The 17,227-nt window shown below is 39.6% G+C and overlaps 1 protein-coding gene across 4 annotated transcripts in view; it reads right to left on the reverse strand.

The window, feature by feature from the left end:
* The window catches only part of Papola (poly(A) polymerase alpha), a 46,620-nt gene that overhangs the window by 8,892 nt on the left and 20,501 nt on the right, over positions 1-17,227 (reverse strand). For 2 of the 4 annotated variants that reach the window (XM_040742530.1, XM_005068350.4), the window contains exons 11-19: positions 16,686-16,806; positions 15,804-15,888; positions 10,742-10,795; positions 10,207-10,326; positions 8,644-8,753; positions 5,498-5,619; positions 1,693-1,835; positions 1,050-1,147; positions 431-651 (exon numbers count right to left, since the gene is read on the reverse strand). In XM_040742530.1, coding sequence (XP_040598464.1) covers positions 431-651; positions 1,050-1,147; positions 1,693-1,835; positions 5,498-5,619; positions 8,644-8,753; positions 10,207-10,326; positions 10,742-10,795; positions 15,804-15,888; positions 16,686-16,806 — 1,074 coding nt within the window. Of the gene's footprint in view, positions 1-430; positions 652-1,049; positions 1,151-1,692; positions 1,836-5,497; positions 5,620-8,643; positions 8,754-10,206; positions 10,327-10,741; positions 10,796-15,803; positions 15,889-16,685; positions 16,807-17,227 lie in introns of all 4 variants that reach the window. The other 2 variants (XM_013112142.3, XM_005068349.4) reach the window with 1 other exon arrangement.

Below are 17,227 nucleotides of genomic sequence, written 5' to 3' on the forward strand. Positions count from 1 at the left end.
AGCTTCCTGGAGAGCTGGTGGCCCTAAACTAATCTGCCTTTGCAACTTGTTGTCATTAAGAGTAAATAAACCCTTAAGTTCTCTCCCAAGGAATCCCTAGTAGTCAGCTAGTGCTAGTCACCCTCTGCTACCAATTACAATATAAAAATCTGAGATAAGGGCAAAATATTGTCCAAAGAGCCAAAAAGAATCAGTACAAATAAAATAGTTGCTACAGAATAATAAAGTATGATGCTAACTGAGTATTTCAGACCACTGCCAGATGTAACAGCTACCCACAGAGCGGCAGAGGCGGGGAGCACAACTACAGTGACCACTGCAGATGCCCCAGGGCTCTTCCTGAAAGTGTCCCCACTAGATCCAAGAGCAGGCAAGCCGCGCTGGCATGCCTGTATTTTTTTCCTATATGTAAGTATGTATGCAAATATACCTCATCCGTTTTGGTTTTCTTAGGACTTTCTTCTTTATGGGGTGAGGATGTCCTCTTGACTCCTGCTATAGGGTTAGGTACTTTTGTTGCTGCATTTCCTGAAGGTCTAGGTGATGGGTTTACCAGACGTGTTGAGGAGACAACTCTGGAGACCGTAGGCTTTGGTGGTGGAGAAATGGCTGGCTGTGTGGCAGTTTGAGGAATGCTTTCGCTCGATTGACCTAAATAGTGAAGACAGGAGCACAAAAACTAAAATTATAAAACATCAAGTTACAAAGAAAGCTTGTTTCTAATTCATTTCATGAATAACATCAGATGTGTTGTTAAAAGTCAGGTACCAAGCACACACCTGTAACCTCACAACACAAGGGGTAGCATCCAGAGGATCAGGAGCTTAGAATTTAGTCTGGGCTACAACTTTGCCTTAAAAACAAAAGGGGGGAGAGGCAGGGGCTGGAGAGATGGCTCAGAGGTTAAAACATGGTTCCCAGCAGATACATTAAGAGGCTCACAACCAGAGACGTGATGCTTCTTCTGACCTCTGAGAACACTACATGCATGCACGCACGCACGTACGTAGTGCCACTCACATAGATAAAATTCAATAACTCTTTTTTACCCCCTGAGCTTTCACTGGAATTTGCTTGTGGCACAGAAACCTCAGAAGCCTGGATGCTGGTCACAGATGCTGCGGTCACAGCTGGAGCAGGACTGTTTCTGCTGTAACAGTGAAGGAGAGAAAAAGAAGGGAGAGGAAGGGGTCAATCAGAGTATTTTAAGAATCACTATAAATGCTTACATATACTACAGGTCTGTTTCTTTGGTTTTAGGTTCCATGCTTTCGTAACAACTGAAAAGCATATAAAACATATATAGATTGCTCTGTCCTGCCAGCTCTCTAAAGAGGTAGCCCTGGAGGGATGAAGGCACTAACAGTCACTCATAGACCAAGACACAGTGGTCTACAAAGTGAAACACAAGACTATACAGTACGGATAAAACTAAGAATTACTACCTTCACACTAAAAGTTAAAACCTGCTACTTAAAAAAAAAAAGTCAAAGGAGATGAAAGAGGGGACTGAGGACAAGGCAAACTAACAACAAAATACTTTATAAGCACATTCCAATCACACTTGTCATATTGTATAACTAACATATACTAATAAAAATACATTTTGAAAAATCACAAGTTAGAATACAACTAAGACGGTAAGCAGAGAATCTGCCACTGTGTTTTTCCCTTCCAGTTGTCTTTCCTTACCCCTGAGAGCTGCCAGAGCTGTTCAATGGACTGGTCTTCATAGCACTAGTGGGTGAAGGCACAGACATGCTGTTATCACTGTCCATAGACAAGTCAAGGCTGCTGTCATTCAGAGCTGTTAACTTGACCCCTTCTGTTGAATGCTGCAGCAGAGAAAAGATGAATTTCAATGTCTTTAGGTACTCAAATTTACACGACTTACTTCTGAAAAGCACCTACCAACAAGTTGTGTACCTCTCCACTAAACTAAAGATCTGATATGAAGAAAAGGAGAAGGGAACACTTATGTATATACTTTTTATTTTGGTTTTTCGAGACAGGGTTTCTCTGTGGCTTGGAGGCTGTCCTGGAACTCACTTTGTAGACCAGGCTGGCCTCGAAGTCACAGAGATCCACCTGCCTCTGCCTCCCAAGTGCTGGGATTAAAGGCGTGCACCACCAACGCCCGGCTTATGTATATACTTTTACACAGTAAAAATTTAAAACCAGAAGAAGAAAGCTTGTGAAACCTCTGTGAGGACTATAAACACATGTACACCAGTACAAAATCTCTGAAAGCCAAGCGGTGGTTGTGCATGCCTCTGATCTCCAGACTCAGAAGTCAGAGGCAGGCAGATCTCTATTGAGTTTGAGGCCAGCCTGGTCTACAAACTACAAAAGGAAACCCTGTCTCGAAAAACAAAAGCAAAAACAACAACAACAACAACAAAAATCTGACAAAACGCATGAAAAACACAAGGTTTTGCTGTTTTTAGTATTATTAAAGAAAAGGTCACATGGAAAAAGGGGCATGGTGGCATACACCCTTAATCCCAGGGCTCTAGACACAAAGGGCAGAGGTAGCAGGATCTGAGTTGGAGGCCACTCTAGTCTACAGAACAAGCTGTATGACAGTGAGGGCTTCACAGAGAAACCTTGTCTTAAAAAAAAAAAAAGGGGGGGGGGGGGCGCACATGTTGCCCATGTGTGCCTTAGTCTCCTGTCTCAACCTCCCAATTTCCTCCCAAGTAGTTAGAAATACAGGTATACACCAAACCCAGCATAATGTACAAGCTTCTAGTTACCGGTACACAATGAACACAGAAATTATGTAAGTAAAGAACATTACCACATAAGTGGCATCCACATGCACTTCCAACATTCAGCAGGCTGAGACAGGAGGATTCTGAATCTGAGGCCCTTTAAGGTTATATATTGACTTTTGGACAGCTTGGAATACAGACCTAATCACCAAGAATCATTTATTCCTACTCATTTATTGTATCAACAAAGATCCTTTAAAGCAAGAGATCTGCAGGATTACTGCCGCTTTTTTGGGGGGGGGACACAAGACACACGGGCATCATTTGTCTGTCGCTCAGGCTGGCCTCTAGTTCAGGTGTCCCACTGTGGAAGTGTGTGCACAGACTGCAAAGCAGCCTCATGCTGCTGGTGTTCACTGAGCTTCAGGGTCCTACTCTCACATTAGACAATGACCAACATGTAACATTTCAAAAGGGAGTAGTTGAAATCAAATACAGCCACACACATGCAGTATGCACAAAGCAAGCCAGGTGACAAACTGGTGTTTTATTGAGAACCTGTGAATGCAAGTGACAGTTTACACTCAGCAGTCCGTATAAATACACAGATTCCATCATTCTATTTTTAAGGCAATACAGTCTGAGGTACAAGAAAAACTTAAGAGGAAAACCTAATTAAAGCTGTATACCAGTCATTTAATAGCAAGACTTTAAAAGCTAATAGGAATCTGTGGTTTGGGAAGATTAATTACCTGTTAGGAGTTTTAAAAAATGCACACAGCCAAGAATAACTTTACATGGCAATGCATGTGCTTTAACCAATTGCTATCAGATCATGCTTAGTGGAGGACCAGGGAAGAGGACCTAACTCATATTAAAGCAACTTCCAATAGGCAATTCCTTATTATGCCAAGTGTATGGATGAACATGTGAAATGAATACCGGCAATCAGGGGACCAAGGCAGGAAGTCTGTAAATCAGAGGCCAGCCTGAGTTACAAAACGACTTTATCTGACAAAGCAGTGACCTGAAACTATCACTTTAGGTATGTATATGCCTACTCTAAATTGTAAGTGATCTTGGCATTAATAACAACAGAAACTAGGTCAAGGACCTTTTCACAGGGGTCATCTAACACCATCAGAAAACACAGACATTTACATTATGACTCATCACAGTATCAAAATTACAGTTACCAAGTAGTAACAAAAATAACTTTATGTTTGGGAGCCAGCACAATGAGGAACTGTATTAAAGGGTCACAACTGTAAGAAGGTGAGAGCCATTAAAGCATGAATATCTAGTACATACTAGGCACAAGTCCAAGTCACTCATTCTATGTACTGCTGTATTCAATACAAGAAGGTAAAACACTGCTTTTTTTTTTTTCTAGACAGGGTTTCTTTGTGGCTTTGGAGGCTGTCCTGGGACTTACTCTGTAGACCAGGCTGGTCTCAAACACACAGAGATCCGCCTGCCTCTGCCTCCCAAGTGCTGGGATTAAAGGCGTGTGCCACCCGGCAAAACACTGCTTTCTTATTAAAAACATGAGCACCAGAACAAGGAACTATACCTCTGAGAACCAGAAAGTGACTTAAAATTACTGTACAAATGGTGTCACATAGCCCAGGCTGGCAAAGAGTCGGCTTAAGTCACCTCACCTTGCAATCCTCTGTACTTCCTACCAAATACTGGGGATACAGGGTGTCACAGTGCAGGGAATAACAATGTTATTTTTTTTCTTTTCTTTTTTTGGGGAGAGGGAGTGAGGGCAGATATCATATATCCTATTATGTTCCTGGGGATGACCTCTGCAAGTACTGGGATGACAGCGTTATGTCAGCATGCCTGGTTCATGCAGTGCTGGGGAATTGGTGCATGCTAGGTACCCTCTGCCAACTATGCTACCTCCCTAGGACCATGTACAACTCTTCACTTTATGTTTTAAATTGATTAGTTTATGAGAAAGAGAAGAGAGAACACCGAAGCAAGGGCAACTTGCAGGAGTCTCTTCTTTCCTTTGACCGTCTAAGTCCCCAGGGCCCCGGGACTGAACTCAGGTTGTCCGTGAAACATCTCAACAGCCCTTCCCTCAATGTTTAAAAATACACCTATTGTCCTAAAGAAGGCATCTTCCTTTTTTTTTTTTTTTTTTTTGGTTTTTTTGGTTTTTTTGGTTTTTCGAGACAGGGTTTCTCTGTATTGTTTCGGAGGCTATTGGTCCAGCCGGGCCTCGAACTCAGAGATCCGCCTGCCTCTGCCTCCCAAGTGCTGGGATTAAAGGCATGCGCCACCAACGCCCGGCGGCATCTTCCTTTTTAAGAGTATAATTTATTTGAGCATGAAATAACAATTTTGGGGGGTTTTTTGTTTGTTTTTTGAGACAGGGTTTCTCTGTAGCTTTGGAGGCCAGAAACCCACTCTGTAGACCAGGCTGACCTCCAACTACCAGAGATCCACCTTCCCCTGCTGTTGGGATTAAGGGTGTACACCACCATTGCCCGGCTCCAATTATGTTCTTTTAAAAGTTTAGAAACTCATGTGGAACTTTAACGGTTAAGAATAAAGGTGTTTTTTCTTTCTGAGAGAATATGATAGCATATAAAACTTAAGAGTATTCAGCAGCACATTAAACTCTTTCTAATCAGGAGACAGTAGGTGAGAGTGAGGTTTCACCACAAGCTTATACAACACCGTCTTCAGGTAACATGAGTTCTAATCACCTGCAGGGAACGTGCACCAAGCACAGTACTGGTGGTGCTGCGACTCCCTGTCTAACTTACCTTTTTCTTTTTCTGAAGCACATGATTAGGCAGCAGCTGATGGAGTTGTTTTCTTTTCACATGCATTGCAGCAATCTTCATATCCAACTCAAACATCTTGCTGTTTATTGCTTGCCTATAAACTATACAAGGGGAGATTGTTACAAGGAACAGAAACATCTTAATGAAGGCAGGCTTAAATTCATTCAGAAGAAAGTAACGTAGGTGGGGAACCATCCTTACCACCTGTCCCAAGTCTAATGCAATCCGATGATGTACAAAGAGCAAATGTACATTCACTGCTTTAGCACACTAGCTCTCAAGGTCAGAGAACCTGTGGGTTTTGAGCCCTTTGGGGGTTGCCTATCAGATATCCACATTATGATTTATAACAGTAGCAAAATTAGTTGTGAAATAGTTAATAAAATAGTTTTATGGTTGGGGGGTGGTCACCACAACACTACAAACTATATTAAAGGGTTGTGTATTAGGAATGTTGAGAAGCACAGCTCTAGGTGCTAATAAACAGTAGGAACAATGTTTAAGAAACACCACAATTATAAGTATTCTGCACAACTGTGCCTACTGCCATGAGTTTCCTATTCTCAGACTTTAATCCTGATAAACACCACCTGCAACACAGCGACGATAAATAAAAAGGAGCCACACTGAAGACATGTATCTCACAAGTCATGTGGGGCTGGAGATTTTTGGCTGTTAAGTCAGTGCTGCTCATGCAGAGGACTTCAGTTTGGATTCTAGAGCCCCCACCTCAAGCAGCTCACAATCACCTGGAACTCCAACTCCAGGAGATCCAAAACCCTTTTCATGAGTACTTGAAGCCCTCAAACATACTTCTACACACAGATACACATAATTTTAATCTTAAAACCAGGAGATGTGTGGCACACCTTTAATCCCACCACTCCAGAGACAGAGAGAAGTAGAAGCAGACAGATTTCTGTGACTTCCAGGCCAGCCTGGTCTACATTGTGAGTTCCAGGTCAGCCAGATCAACATAACAGAAACTATCTCAAAAAAATCCACACACAAAAATCCTAAAAAAGAACATTAATTTCAATGTAAAACTTTAACGTAAGTAATAACGTAGTTTCTATTATCAAAAATAAACATTGGAGTTTATAGGGGTTCAAAAAACAGATGCTACAAGGAAGTAGAAATTAATATAGATCACAGTGCCTCAAAATGGGAATATCAAGTTAAGTTCAAGGGAAGTCTGGACTATCTAAGAAAGGAGGGGGAAATACAGTCCAGTGCACTGCAGCAAACACTGTGTTATAGAAGCTGGAAACAGACAGAACAGAAGCACAGGCAAGCTGCAGAGCGCAGTGGAGAGAAGAGAACAGACTGTCAGATGGAGATAAGGACTATGAGGAAAGGAGGAACAGGCAGTGACAACCTAACCCCAGAGTCAGTCCTAGGACAAAGCAAAACCCTATGCCAATACCCAAATGACTAAGTGAAAGAGTGAGCTGATAATACATGGGCTCAATAGTACTTCAGGAAGAAAAACCCCAAAAACCACACACCTTGAGCAGGAACCACAGAAGCCCAGGGGAGAGAGAAGACATGGTCAAGGTCATACTCCCTCATCTGAAATCCCCTAAATTCCTAACAGAGCTTTTCTAAGATTGCCAGACTAAACTAGGAATCATTCTGGGACAAGAGAGATGGCTCAGTGGTTCCCAGTACCCACCCAGCAGCTCACACCCATTCACAACTGTTTCAGGAGCTTTGATATCCTTTTCTGGCTTTTGCAGACACCAGGCACACACATATATACATGTATGCAAAAGACCCACACACATGGGCTAGAGAGATAGCTCAGAGGTTAAGAGGACTGACTGCTCTTCCAGGGGTCCTGAGTTCAATTCCCAGCAACCACATGGTGGCTCACAACCATCTATAATTCAATCTCTTCTGGAATGTAGGCAGAACACCGTATATGTGATAAATAAATCTTAAAAAAAAATACTTTCCATCTGAAGAAAAAAACGAAAACACACACACAAATAAATCCTGACAGAATATTTTTGAAAGAAACCCTGATGCTAACTAGCTGTAGCTATTTGGCCTGTATCCATTGCTGCCTAAATGCCAAGTCTTCCTTGCAAACTGCAACATAATTACCGAACTATGCTCTGCTGGGAACATGATTCCCCAAATTTATGACCTTTCTAGTCACAAAGTATACAGATGATGGAGGTAGGAAAAGATGGTAATGTACTTTCCTACTGCACGAACTGGAAAGCTACTTAAGAGAGCATGGCCGTTTTGTGATGGACCCATGGTGTCTCACAGATCTTAGTGGCCAGGGTACCTTACACAAACAGCTAGTCTCAAAAGCAACTTACACTGTAAATTTTAAGAGGTTTGCATGCTTCTCAGATAATGGGCCTTGACAGGATTCCCATGACAAGACCAAGTAACAAAACAACTATGGAACTTGCTCACTGCTTTTTTAGAGTGTCAATCAGTTCTGTCTGTTCATGCCTTGAAATGTGCACACCCCTTCTCAGTCAGTGTTTCACACATACTCAGTAACTAACAAGAGTGCAGCACATACAATGTAATATGGCTCTGCTAGAAACAGGGCTCATCACTTCCCAGGCAGGTCAGAGCAGGAGAGCACTGGGTTTCACAAGTTGTCTATGTACTACTTACAGGTTTTGGCTGACAACAAGTAACCCAAACTCCAGAGAGTAAATTAGCAGAAAAGAGAATATTACTTCTCTCCTCACTACAATTGGTATCAAAGTGTCTCTTTAACAAATTGTCTCCATTTTTCTCCCTCTCCCTTTTAAAAACTTTTTTTAATGTTAAATCAATTTTCAGAAAGGAAAGTTGAGTGGGAAAATTAAAAATGCTAATACTGTGTTTTAAAGTGTGTGCTGGAAGATGTTTGAAAGAGAAAAGAATTAGTCCTTCAGGAAGATGCACCCGTGTCACTGGATGGCTCACAAATTCCTTGATATACTATGTATATCTATAAACAAATCACACAGATTTGACAACACTTTCCACCACTACTGGATCCATTATTATTTTTGTCAGTGATCATTGTTCAATACTTACTCACTATAAACAGCACTATTAACTATGTACACCAAGAAACATTTAAAAGTTCATTACTCAAGTAGACATACCTGTATCTGTGAAAGACTGAATATCATAGGTCAGGTCCACACTGAGATTTTCAGAGTTTTCAGTTTTTTTAAACACTAATCCAATCACCCACATTGTGCGGAATTCTTCCCTGCAAAGAACATGAGCACAGGTCATTAGGATTCATGACAGCATGGCTGTCAATGGAAGGACAACCTAGGTGAGGTGGGAAATTCTAAGCCATTGTTTGTAATGAGTCTAAATTATTAAAGGTTAATATTGATTAAATGTGTTCAAAATAGTACAGGGAAGAAGCATGCTTTTTGGAAAAGTCTGGGACAAAAAAAGAACAAGAAAGCGAACAGGATTTTTTACATACAAAAATCTGTACTTTTGCCGGTTGTGGTGGCACATACCTTTAATCACAGCAGATCTTTGGCAAGTAGTAGGCCAGCCTGATCTACATATTGAGTTTCAGGACAGCCAGAGCTACATAATGAGACCCTGTCTCAGAAATACTAGCCCCACCACCACCACATCCCCAAATCCATACTCTCTAAATAGCCCTGTGTGGTTAACACAGGCCCACAATGCTAGCATTTCAGAAGCTGAGTCCGGGCTGGGCCATATACAAGACCCCATCTCAACTAAATTCAAATAATTCCTTTATATGAATCTAAAGGAGAAAAATCAAAATTATTTCATCAGAAAACTCTAAAATAAGAGCAAACTCAAATGACCCTTAACCTGTGCTTTCTGATCATCCTTTTTCAAAGTTTACCGCTCAATTAATTGCTCTAACTTGCAAGTGTAAGGGAGTAAGAATGAAAGTATCAGTTGAGGTCTAAGACCCTAAACAAAAAGGTGAGCCTGCTTTTAAACACTTGCCAATCTCTGCAATTGTCTACATTCCATCATGAATCGGGTATCTGCAAATTTAAATCAAAACATCCCTCCTTAAAATAAACAGCAAAGATAGATGTCTGATAGAACAGCCTACAACTGAAGGAATGTGGAATACTCAAAACTGTTATTAGGTTATTAGGACAGATCTAACATACTTCATCACCAGGGACTATTAACTGGAGAAAACAGTTCTATTTCAGTGCTGATTCTTCTCAAAGTTTTCTACATTTCTGATCAGGAAAAACACTGATATAAATACCAAATTAATAATGGGTTAAAAGACTTATGCTCTACCCAAAAATAAACCAAGGAAGACGAAGAAAACTAAGTCACACTTCTTTACAAAAACTATACCCAGAAGCAGAGAAAAGTAGCAAGTTAAAAATCAAACAACTTCAGATATACAGTGAGGAGTTTATCTATGGATCCTTACTGGAAAAAAAAAAACAAAGCTGCAGATTCAGTAAAATCAAATAGTAAAGCCACCTACAGTCTCCCTATAGCAGGAAATGGTGGCATATACCTGTATTCACAGAAGGGACAAGGCTGAGACACGAAGACCACAAGTTCCAGGTCACTCTGTACTAGAAGCAAGACCCCGTCTCAAAAATCATAATCAAAATCAAACTGCCTATAAAAGCATCTACAACAAAGTTGAAAAGGAATGGAAAATAGAATTCAATTAGAAACATGCTTACTTGTCAGGATTTTCTTTGGGGGCTGGAAATGACTGGGGGTTCACATGAGCCAGTGTAATAAACTCATTCTTCTCCAAGCTTCCTACCAGGATGCGGATTTTTGATTCCACCAAGCCCACCCTGGACAAACATCATTGATATTAATGATAGATTCTATTAAAAATTTTTCATATGCAAATCAAGTTCTCATGTAAAAAGGTAATGTAAGTATTGTATATAATACACATACCAAGGCAGTTCAAATGATTGAACTATTCACCTAAAGATAAAACTGAGACTTAGGATCTAACAAAAAGTGCCAAACTGGATGAAAAAAAAAAAAAAAGAAAACTAGGCAACTTCATCCAAAAAGGAAGTTAGGAAAGATGTCCCAGGTGTAAACATCACAAGGTAAGCCAAGCAACAGAAGTACAGTCAAGAAGTGAGCTGTGGGTCTTTCAGATGAGGTGTGCAAGGTTCTTTAGGAATAGATGCCCCCCAGGCCTGTGTGCTAAGCTATCCATCTATCGTTAGGGAATGTCCCCTCACTACTTACCATTCCAGACGCTGCTTTTCCGTGGGTGCACTTGCTAGAAGTACAATATAATGCCTTTGAAGATAAAGACAACATGCTATTTATTTTATTTATGTGCTTTGTGTTGGATCTTATAACCATAACGTAATAAGCTTCCTCCCATTTATAAACCAACATTCATTCAGCAAAGGTGTTTGTAATCAGTGTGCACAGAAAATCATATAAACTAAATTCCAAGTTTTCACTATTTGCAAGTTGGATTTTCTACAGCAAACTATGAATAAATTACCAAAAGAGTAGCTGAATTTTGAAGGTGAGAAAACATTAAATGGTAATTTTGTTCAACACTCCAGCAGAGTGTTCTACCTATAAAGTCAACAAAAAACATGGAAAACAATCTACTGAAGAAAACCTTTTCATCCATGAAACAAAAGGGGGAGGGGCTATTGACACAAAAGTTAACTTTATACACATCAGGCCCTCCACCTACCCAAATCAGTGGTATAAACCCCTGCAGAGATGCAATTACCTACCCTGAGAGTAAAAAAAGTGAATTCTACTCAGAACTTACTTCTCATTTAAAATGTAGAAATGCCAAGTTTTTTGTTGTTTTTCTTTTTTCCAAAAAAATAGCGCCATGGGCAAGAATCTACTCATGACTTTTAAAAGCCATTACAATTAAATTAGTAGAAAATTCCTTTTCCTTGCAGTAGTAACTGAATAAATCATTGCAGATTCCTCTTGTAATTACTACAAGCTGAGTTTTACGTATTACAAAAAAAAAAAAAAAACCTTTACCTCAGCTGTGTATGGTGGCGCACGCCTTTAATCCAAGCACTTGGGAGGCAGAGGCAGGTGGATCTCTGTGAATTCAAAGTCAGCCTTGTCCAGCAAGTTCCAGGACACCCAAGGCTGTTACACAGAGAAATTCTGTCTCAAAAAACAAAAAAACAAACAAACAAAAAACCCTTTACCTCAAAAGCAAAATGCCTTTATCTAGTGGATACTAGACAGGAAAGTACCAGTAAGGGCTAGTCTTGGAAAAGTCAGGAAGCTTTCTAGTACTTGCTCACATTTTGCAAGCAATGTTGCTACTCAATAAAGACAAAGCTACCAATCACAGTTGCAAAAAAAATCATGAATGTTACAGTCTGATGAATTAAAACATGCCTTCGAAGAATCAATGAAAAGGTAGTTCAAATTTTTAAAAACTTTGCAACTCCAAAAACAACTCTAAGAGTTACCTGTCACCTGGATAATAGAATGACATTTTTTGTGTGTGGAAAAGAGCTGGCAAATTAACTAAATTAACAGAAAGTAATAAACTCAAATAGAGAAAAACATACAAAAGCCCAAAACACACAGAGATGAGGTATCTATACAATATATGGAATATACATAGCTATGGAATCATGTAGTCCACATCCACAGAAATGAGTATTTCCGTCCCCCATTTGGTCAGTATTAGCTCAAAACAAGCCAAACAGTCAGCAGTCATGTAAAAGCACTAAAAGTTCATGTATTTTATGTTCAGAGAAACTCAATCTAGGAATCATACAAACCAACAAAAATCCTGGCAGCTTAACCACATTGCTCGGTTAACTGAGCCACTAAAAGGGGTGACCTCATCGTGGGAAAGGGGACATCAAGTGAACGCAAGGTGGAGCAAGTAACAGAGAGGACATGGAAGTACAAATCCCAGACACACACGCAAGACCTCACAAACAGGGCGCTACCCAGGAGTCACACAACAGTTTTTCTAAGTCAGTTAGGGTGGACTTCTCCCCCAGGCTGGACAGGCACTTGATCCTCGCTTCCACCTCCACCACACCCAGCAACAATACTTTTCCTCACTGCCCAGAAATACCCTTCTTCATCACCTGAGTCTTCAACAAAAGCTAACTGGAGCACAATGCTTTCTATTTATAAATATATACAATCCAATTGAACTAATTTTGTTGGCAATTCAAATTTTGAAGCCTAGAGTTCAATTTGACTATTCAGGAAATCCAATTGGAGGGGTAAAGTTTCTTCTCTGTATATTATTTAGACACATGTACATTCATTTATGGGGATAAATTTATATGCAGCTATATAAGTTTTAGAGAAATAAGCTGCAAATATTTTAGACAGTCACTAAAAATACAATGACTTCTCCAAAAAACTAAAATCTCCAATTACTTTTCTACAAATCTACATTTTTATGTATTTTACTTGTATTTGTATGGGTATTGGCCTGGATATTTGTGCACCATGTGTATGCACTGCCCAGAGACCAGAAGAGGGTGTGGGATGCCCTGGAACTGTTATTACAGAAGCAACAAGGGGTCCTGGAAATTGAACTTGGGTCTTCAGAAAGAGCAGCTAGTACCCTTAACTGATGAGTATCCTTCTACTTCCAAACTCTGTATTTAAAAAAAAAAAACCAGAACTAGTATTTAATTCCCAAGGTCCCTCCGGACCAGATGGATTTCTAGACTATTTTGTTGTCCACCAAAATGTGATACTTCTTATGTCTGCCAGGAATCAGCTAGCTTGAATGTCTCCAATGAAAATCTAATTTTAATGTAATTGTCATTACCTTTTCCCTAAAGTTTTAGGTTTATTACTCACACACACACATATCCCAAATGAATTAAAATTTATGTAAAAATCTTCTGGGGATAAGAATGTAGTTCAGCCAACAGTGTTTTCTTATTATATAAAAAGTACTAAGAATACTTTCGTTGTTATACTATAAAAGTATACCAATTTACCAAACAATTGGGCATTTCATCTCAATACTTTACCTGGGTAGATCGTAATTCAGATACCAAGCACTGAAAGAAAAATCTATCTCTTAGTCAAAATCCTTTCTCTTTAAATCCATAAACAAGGTATGTCTGGTTTGAAGGGGGGGGGGGATCATGTATCCCAAGCTAATTTGGAACTTGCTAGGCAGCTCAGGGTGGCCTTGAATCTTGGTCCTGTCTTTGCCTCCTGAGTAATGAGATTACACCTGCCCCACCAAACCCAGATTTCATAAACTGTAAGGCTAATATTTTTTATACACGTATCATTACATTTATTTCCCTGGTATCTCTCTCCCTGTTTCTAGTGAAACACAAATTGCCTAAATTGACTATTATTCACATTTCCTAATATCCAGGATTTGCTGTTAACAATCTTTCAAGAGAGTATTTCGTAAAAGTTTGAAAACTTATAGAACAATGTCACTCCTTTATCCAGGCAGATATCTGTTCCCCTTCAAAGTGGATAAGTTCATACTGACGAATGAGATCTCTATCGTCCCCCTCCCAAGAATAACAGGAGTATGTAACACAATTTAAAACCCTAAATTAGGAAAAGGTGGTACTTTCAAGGCATGCTGCACACAAACCCAACCAACTTTCAGTTACAGCAAACTAAAAGCTCCATCCATTGCAGGTTACAGCATAACTGCTGTTTCATATGAAGACAAATTTCAATTACTAGACTCTGAGTCCCATGAGCCTGAGACAAGTCAGTCCCCAGTGTGTCTTGAAGGATATTAGTGCAGAGCAGATCTTACATTTCCAGGAACGCTCAGGACTTAACATTCTGTGAAATAAACATATTGCTACATCCTCTTCTTTCTAGTCTTTTTAAATAAAAAAGTCTGGCACTTGTGAGGCAGAGGCAGACAGATCTGTGAGTTCGAGGCCAGCCTGATCTATATAGAGGGAGCTCTGGGGTGGGCTCCAAAGCTACAGAGAAACTGTCTCAAAACACCATTAAAAAAAAAAGTTTGACTGCCTCAGGTATCAAGTATTTTTGACAGCCAGAACCTTACAGGTGCCACAGCAAAGACTCTGGTGTACTGGAAAGCACCTTTCCTGAGTCCCCAGAGTGTCACTGTATAGAAGCTAGAGATGGTACAAGAAGCTACTAAATGACAAGTTCCCTTCTCCAGCTCTTGTAATTATGGACATAAGACAGGAAAAGGAAGTGCTTAAGTTTGAGACTCAGCAACTGAGAACACTGCATCTGTCCTTAAAGCCTCATTTTTCTTGATTTAACTATGTCTGTGTAAGGTAGTTTTCAAATGTTGGCATGATTGTTAAAAGTTCATTGTTCATTTCCTCGAACATTAAAAACACCGAATTATCTGTCAAGGAAAAGTAAAATCTAGAGAATGAGCAACGAAACACAAGCACTCTGATACTATGCTATTTCTACGACTTATGACAACACAGTGTTCCCAGACACCACAGTTAAACTGGCTCCACCACTGCTTTCTCATGCAAATACAGAAACAAAACACGGAGACATCATGAAGGTCATCATTCTTACTTTTAATTTGGGAAAAGTATAAAATAATGTTGCTTAAATTATTGTAACAAAACACAATCCAACACAAAATCAAATGGTCAGGAAGGTCTCAAGCATTAAAGCAAAAATTTAAGTGGGACTTTGCTCATTTTTCAGCCCAGGGCAAATAAAAGTTCGAGTCCATATTTGGTTTTTGTTCTTTCTTTAAGATTTATTGTAACTTACATTTTTCAACACAAAACAATTCATGAGGCTTCTAACCTCTAAGGTGTTAAAGCATTATACCAAAGACATTAATAGAAATTATACCCACTTAAATTGTTAGAAAACTCTTTGCAGACATATTTTTGAAAGGGGAAATAGGGCAATGATGTGCTATCAATTGTTTAAAACATTAAATCAGTCAAACTGACATTTCTTTGGGTCTCTGTATGTTCTAAATATTCTGGTAAGAAGTTTCTTGTGAGAACCAAAACTAGATAGTTAAAGAGCTCACCTGCTTGCTAAGGTGCAGACTGTCCTGGTGACAAGTAACACCCCTAGAACTGAGGCTGGGGACATACAGTAGGAATGCTAGTTCAATCAAGCAACAGAACTCTAAGGCTGACACATTGCATTGATAAAAGGGGAAAAAAGGGTACTGAAAATGCTAAGTCCTTTGTGACAATAAGGAAAAGGCTACAGACACCAGAGAGAGACGCAAAGGTCACTGCTCTGGCAAGAAGATACCACATATGCCCCTGTTAAACCACTACTTAAGAGCAACATGGCTGACATGCCTTAAAATACATACTTGTACTTCTGAAAGAAGTTTGGAGCTTCAAAAAGTTTGGACCACTCTGCCTTACTCAGCAAAATTTCATCAGTGATAGCAAGACCTAAATTAAAAACATATTAGAATATTTGTATGTTTCAACCTAGCAATCTAGAATTTTAAATATACCACATGCATTCACTATAATCTTAAACATTAGCAAATGGAAGGTTTATTTTACTCCCTTAGAGCACATTTTTACACATATTTCAAAAGACTAGAGAATTTCCTGAGAATCACATTTCTGATAAAGTGCCATTATTAATAAAATGCCATGCTCACAGGAAGGCTTGCTCAAACAGAAGCACAGTAGTTACCTGAGAAAGAAAGGTCTCCCACATGTTTCTGCCTTTTTTAAAACAAGTGATTGCCTTCCCCATTAAAAAGCCTCCTTGCATGAACAAGGCTGAAGACTTTTCTACCAGCCATCTTGGTTCCTCGAAGAATTAATATAGCAATACCTTTAAATTTATAATAAATTAAGGCCCCAAGTCAAAGATCTTCTCAAAGGCAGAGTTTTGAGCTCTAACTACACTCCAAGTTCTTTCCTAGCAGTGTAAAAAGTCCACACATCCCTTGGTCACTCATGAAGACCAAATGGCATCAGCTCTGATGTTACAAGGCTCTGATACAGCCATGAACCAATCCATAATGTCCAAGTATTATATTTGCTTTCAATTTCCAACTATTCTGTTATAGTAAACTCCTAAAACTGTTGAGTTACTCTGCAATATGTGATCAAAAATAAAAGCACAAGTCCAGTTTGGCAATTCAGCTAAACCGCACAACTAGCTAACTGTTGGGTCTGCAACGGTAGGCAGACCCTCGTGTATAAAGTAGAGCAGAAGCAGAAACACTTACCTTGTTTAAACTCCTCAACCATGACCATCCGTGTTGAAACGGACACATTGTACGTGGAGTTCTGCTGTGGGTATGCTGGTGTAATTATAGGCATAAGATGGTACCTATCACTGGGGTTTACCTACATACAACAACAGCCAATCAGTTTCTTCAAGTATATATACAACAGACACTTGGACTTTTACCCCTTGTTAAACTGAACCAATGATTACATTTTACTTCATTCATAGCTGGAGTTGAGAAATAAAAACCATGTCAGGAGACTGTTTTATAGAAACTTTTTACAGAATGAGAGATCTAGTCAACAGTCTGTTCCCATGCTGGAGGCATGACTACCTTGTAACCTTACTGCGTGTACCTGCTGGGCAAAAACAAAGCAAAACAGAAAGATGTAGTTGCAAATCTGCTTTTCCTTATTCAGCAGCATAAAGAGGGTGCCTGCAGAATTACACTTTTAAGTGTTCTTACTTATAAAACTCAATTTAAAAGATGGGACTGACCTTCTAACCTTTCGGCGATCAGAACCTTAACTTATTAGCAAG

Source organism: Mesocricetus auratus, unplaced genomic scaffold (assembly GCF_017639785.1).
Source record: "Mesocricetus auratus isolate SY011 unplaced genomic scaffold, BCM_Maur_2.0 Super-Scaffold_15014, whole genome shotgun sequence".
In the NCBI taxonomy this organism is placed as follows: Eukaryota; Metazoa; Chordata; class Mammalia; order Rodentia; family Cricetidae; genus Mesocricetus; species Mesocricetus auratus.